This window comes from Argentina silus (genome assembly GCF_951799395.1).
Source record: "Argentina silus genome assembly, chromosome: 22".
Taxonomy (NCBI): Eukaryota; Metazoa; Chordata; class Actinopteri; order Argentiniformes; family Argentinidae; genus Argentina; species Argentina silus.
The window spans coordinates 7,291,324-7,296,913 of NC_139676.1; the positions used below are offsets into that span (position 1 = coordinate 7,291,324).

At 41.3% G+C, this 5,590-nt stretch overlaps 1 protein-coding gene across 1 annotated transcript; it reads left to right on the forward strand.

The window, feature by feature from the left end:
- The first annotated feature begins 2,528 nt into the window (after nucleotides 1-2,528).
- cep20 (centrosomal protein 20) lies at nucleotides 2,529-4,268 on the forward strand. Its single transcript, XM_083693418.1, has 4 exons — nucleotides 2,529-2,579; nucleotides 2,916-3,113; nucleotides 3,304-3,388; nucleotides 3,543-4,268. The coding sequence occupies exons 1-4, from the start codon at nucleotides 2,552-2,554 to the stop codon at nucleotides 3,670-3,672; spliced, it is 441 nt and encodes a 146-aa protein (XP_083549544.1). The 5' UTR covers nucleotides 2,529-2,551; the 3' UTR covers nucleotides 3,673-4,268.
- The last annotated feature ends 1,322 nt before the right edge of the window (nucleotides 4,269-5,590 follow it).

Here is a 5,590-nt window from a genome sequence, read left to right on the forward strand (position 1 = left end):
GCTCATCCCCGGCTCTGAGGTGCTCTGGGTGGGGGAGGGGAACGACGGCAGATGCCGTCTTCAACCCAACACGTGTAGAATCGGCCATCTCAAGCTCCACGCCACGGCAGCTTAAAACTCTTCCTAAGGGCATCGCTTTTAGAAACCAAAGACGAAACGCGGATGAACGGTGCATGACGTCTGGTTATGCTAGTGACACAATGACACAGGTGCTCAGACGTGGAAAAGACAAATCAAGCTTGTTCTCAAAGACTCTTTAATCTTTAAAGTTCTCTTGATGGACTCAAGTGGGTTGTAGGGGATGTTGTTGTTGGGGTGACCCAAACTGTAAATAATGTATAATGAGTGTGGAGTTGTCTACCAAAGGAAAGGGACACTGGGAGTCAGTGAGTGACACATCCAAAGGACTTTCGTTCAGTCTCTGAATGTGAACGAAAAGCATTTTATGAAGAACACAGTACAGTTGCAGTAAAGGCTGGTGGAGGTACAGTAGAAATCAGAGGACGGGCTCATAGAACAATGTTGATAACATTCCTCAATCCATTCCATGCATTACAATGAGCCCGTCCTCCAATTTCTACTTTCACCAGCCTCGATGTTGAAGTAAAAAATAAATCCATAAAGATATACTGTATATTAGATTCTCCTACCGACCCCACAGGGTAAGAGAAACTAAGGGAAGGGATGTCCTCTGACCCAGTAGCCTAACAAACTGACCCTGGAAAAACTCAGGAGAAGGCAAAGCTTTCAGCACAGTCATCAATCAGAATCCTAGCCAATTTGGTGCTTTATGGGTCGGGTAAAGAAGAATACATAACAGTGAGCCAAGGTGCTAAGCTAGCCAGAGTCCAACTATGTTGCGGTGTTTGTTTATTTTGGTCAAAGTAAACACATAAAATGGTCAATAGAAACTGGAAGGTCAGATATGAAACCTGACCATCGTGAGTATTGTTATTGGTGATGGAAAAACCAACATGAATGAAGAGAATTCTGTTGCAAAACAATGGGACTACATTTGTGAGAATGTGTTTCTCCGGCATGCAACACACACAAACACACACATACACGCACATGATGGGACCATGCACACACACACACACACACACACACACACACACACACACACACACACACGCACACGCACACGCACACACACCACCCAACTCTCTGACTTTCTCCTTACATACCATTTAATGCCAGTGTTATTGTTTTCCCTTTGGTTCTGTTATGACGGACTGTAAACAGAATCTCCTTATTTAATATTCATATTCTAGAGATCCACGTGGACTTCTCAAAGAGAAGTATTTATGTCTTACTGGTTTAGACGGTACATTGAGAGGCAGTATTTATGTGATATAATATGATAAGTGGCCTTAAAATTCTAAAGATTGTATTATATTTTTACTTTTTGTATTCAATCTGTTAATTTTTGATTGAAGAAAATGTACTGTATGCAATGTCAGGATTAATAAAACTCTTTTTTTGAAAATAACATCACATCTAAATCTAAATCCTTTGTTTGGCAAATATATGTATCAAATAACCCCATTTATTCTATCTGTTGAAAATGTATATGAATAGGCCTACATTTACCAGAGTAAAACTAGGTAAATGCTAAGTGGGATGCTTGGGACGGCCTGACTGACGTCACCCCATTGAAGTTGTCATTTAAAACGGTTAAGTTTGGGGTTATCATGGTTAGGGTAAGGGTTATGGTTGGGGTTATCATGGTTAGGGTAAGGGTTAAGGTTAGGATTATCATAGTTAGGGTAAAGGTTAAGGTTGGGGTTATCATGGTTAGGGTAAGGGTTAAGGTTAGGGTTATCATGGTTAGGGTAAGGGTTAAGGTTAGGGTTAGGGTTGTTCCAAGTATCCCATTTAGTATCTATCATTGTAAGTAGTCTGCACTGACGGATCCCACAGAGATGGTAATCCCACAACACCACCTAGAGGCAGAGAAGTGATACACAAACAGGGTGCCATCATCATACAGATCGACAGCCAATCATGCAAGCTAATAATTGTGAACATGATGGGATTATATCAATGAAGCAGTGGAGGCTGTGGAGATAGAACGGATGTGTTTGATACCATTCCTCGTTCCGTTCAATGCATTACAATGAGCCTGTCCTTCGATTTCTGCCTCCACCAGCCTCCACTGCAATGATGTATAGATGTCTATGGATTATATAGGCGGTAGAACAGATATGCATTCATACAACTGTTTCCATAATTGGTATCTTTTCCATGTCAACTTTCGGAATAAAACTTAGGAGAGAATGCATTTGTGCATGCAGTTATGTATTATGTATCTCTGTGCTATGGACTGAACATATGAAATATCTCACAGGGGTCATATTCTTCATAATTAAGCATTAGTTATTGTCTTAGGAAAGTCAAAAGTCAAGACTCGTATTCCCCATTTTTGACCAACTGCAGCTACCCATCCGAACCACTAGGTGGGAGCAAGTCAGTAAGTTCTCTTGTGTAGCCGTTGGTTCCCCTTTGAACTCGTGGAGAAAGTAAACGTCATTTGTATATACCTGTTGCAATGGCGACCATAACAGAGCTGAAAAGTGGTATGCTGTCATTATTTATTCATTTTATAGACTCTCTATCATCACAAATAATGTATCGACTGTAAAGGCAATTGCACAACATAATTCGTGCAACTTTATAGTCAGTACGAATATGACAAGAAATAGCTCAAAATGATGCCATAATTCAAGTGTGCTGCATGGATTTGCATCTGATCTTGTGATTACAACGTTCAGCTAGCGAGCTAAATTGCAAGGAGTTGTAGCTAACTGCCATGCAAAAGCATAGCATTGACTTAATAACGTATTAGATGTCTGGAAAAGTTGAGTTAAGTTGAGTTATCTTACCCCTCTCCATAACAACTTGTCTTCTCCCAGCCTTGAGAGAAACCCTGGAGTCGCGGGGTGTGTTGGGGCAGCTCAAGGCCCGAATAAGGGCCGAGGTGTTCAGTGCGCTGGACGACCAGAGCGAACCGCGTCCCCCGCTGTCGCACGAAAACCTGCTCATCAACGAGCTCATTCGAGAGTACCTGGAATTCAACAAATATCGCTACACTGCTTCAGTGTTGACAGCAGGTGAGCAATAACACCTCATGGTTTGACTGCAATTTTTGAAAAAGAAATTACCATTCAAAGGTGATCAAAAGCCTAATAAGACAAACTTCCGTCCCGGGAAGGACAGTAAATATTCTATGTATTTATCTTCATCATTATCTTCATGTATTTATCATTATCTTTGTATTCTGTGCTGCTCTATTCTATTCAGAATCTGGCCAGCCAGGAGTACCCCTGGACAGACAGTTCATGGCCAATGAGTTGAAGGTGGTGGAGGACCCCAGTGCAAAATCAGTGTAAGTTCCTTCAAGAGTTGTGGCTCCGAACCCTCTTTATGCTGACATTTGCAAACTGAAATAATGACGACGACGACGACAATGATGATGTTGATGATGCTTGCAACATGTCAACATGTTGCTATTGTTATTGTTGTTGTTGTTGTTTCTGTAGGCCACTACTATATGGCTTGCTGTCACATTTCCTGAGCAGCAGTGGAGACAGTGGAGAGAAGCTGTTCCTGAGAGGAGGCTCTGCACCGGCTGCTACCAGAGAACCCAACACACACCCTGGTACCGACTGAGGGGCTTTACACACTACAAGGCCGACCCGAAACATTCTTTGCTGGCTCAGATATTTTCCTTTCACACCGTCCTTTCCAGCACTGTTTCAGCAACTATGGAGGATGTGTAGAAGCCAGGCTCAGCTCGGTTCGGCTCCGTAGTGTGAAATAAGGTTTTGTCTTCTCAAAACAGCTGGAATTATTTTATTTTTTTATTGTTCTGCATACAGGGGGATAGCTGACCTGACAAGCCTTTCTTAGTGTGTGTTTTTATTGCCAAAAGGGATCAAAACTACATGTCTAGATTTTCTTAAATTGTTTTGCCAAATGGGCTATGTACAGACGGGCTCACAATGACACACGTGTTTGATACCATTCCTCATTCCATTCCATGCATTACAATGTGCTCACCTATTTCTGCCTCCACCAGCCTCCACTGACGGTACATTACGTTCCTTGTAAGCTTACATGAACTCCTTCTATTGTGTAGCAGTTTGTTTTAATTGAGTAGAGCACCTTCACAAGCCTACTACTTGTTTTTTTGCTGTCTGTTTTCATTTTAGATTACCTCAGATTTTCCTGTATATAGTTTGTTTGTTTTTATAAATAAAACATTGTAAAATAAATGCATTTTTGTAAAGGCTGCATTTAAAAAAAAAAAAAAAAAAAGATAAAGCAAAACTGTTGTTTTACTTTTCACCACACTGTGGCAGCAGCACAAAAGAGTCATTAGGTTTCTAATTACAATCCCCTGTTTGTTGTTGTTTCTCAGAATGTAACTTTAGCTCTCACAGTCTCATAAACCCCTACAGGGCTGCTGCTGTTCAACTGAACAAAGTCATTTTATTTTTATTTTAACCCTACAGTATTTGACGTTTATTATGTTAGTACAGAATCTTAGTACAAACAGTATCCTTCCCCATGTAGACATACTGTATAGATCACATAAAACATGTCACATTTCCCCTCTGCTAACATGTATAAAGCTACTTTACAAGAGCTACCTTTTATTCCCTGATAAATGGCTGCTATAATTCCTAGTCCTGTGGCCAGATGACAATGCAGAACCCTGTTGCTGTATAAGGAAAGATTCCAGCCGTGATCCCTGTGCTGCCAAAAAACTGAACGTTGTAACACTGTCAGTAGCCAGTAGAATGATGCTGATTTATCTGCAAGCTGCAGCCTACCTTTACATGACGTTTAGGATCGCTATCGTGAAGATATTATCTCAAATTAAATATTATCTCAAATTCAGATTTAGATAAGCCCTTAATGACCTGTGTATTTCACATCTGTGCAGAGGTGTTTTGATTCATAATATATACTATTAATCGTTACATAAATAACTTAGTATAGTTTATATAATACAAAGTTGACCTAGACGTTCATCATCCACGTTTGAGGCACCTGTCGTATTCATACATGCACTTGAAACTTCCATACTGCTATAACAGAAGAATCACTTCCACATTGGTCAGCTTGGCGGAGTCCTGATGTATGACTGACTGAGGGTTTACTGACTATAAACTTTAAAGAGAATGTCAAGTAGCCCATAATCCCTGTATATATCTAGATTATGAAATGAGAATATCCTCTCTTTCCCCTCCAACCATTACCCCTCCCTCTCATGTACCGTGGGGCAGCTCAGGAACGCCAGCCATTCTTTGAGAGAGCTCCCAGTGACGTCACAGCGCGGCCCAGACCCAGCAAAGGTCACACAAACAGCTGCCTTGGCCAGGCCAGCCTCTCCCCGAGTACACTTCCTCTCTCGCCATATAAGGGAAGTTGACATTCTTATCTCGCTGAGAATGACATCGCTTGAAGCACAGGAACAGGAACCCCAGGTCTAACTAGAATGAATTTCTCTAGAATTTCTCTAGAATTTGTTACTTTCTCTTTCTTTTTCTTTTGAGCAGGGGAGGCTAGTGGGGCTGGGAAT

What these genes read in the sequence shown, in the direction of transcription:
- cep20 (XM_083693418.1), top strand. Translation starts at nt 2,552, where the DNA reads ATGGCGACCATAACAGAGCTGAAAAGTG. An exon ending in CATAACAGAGCTGAAAAGTG is followed by an intron (nt 2,580 to 2,915) that starts GTATGCTGTCAT and finishes GTCTTCTCCCAG; the next exon opens with CCTTGAGAGAAACCCTGGAG. An exon ending in GACCCCAGTGCAAAATCAGT is followed by an intron (nt 3,389 to 3,542) that starts GTAAGTTCCTTC and finishes TTGTTTCTGTAG; the next exon opens with GCCACTACTATATGGCTTGC.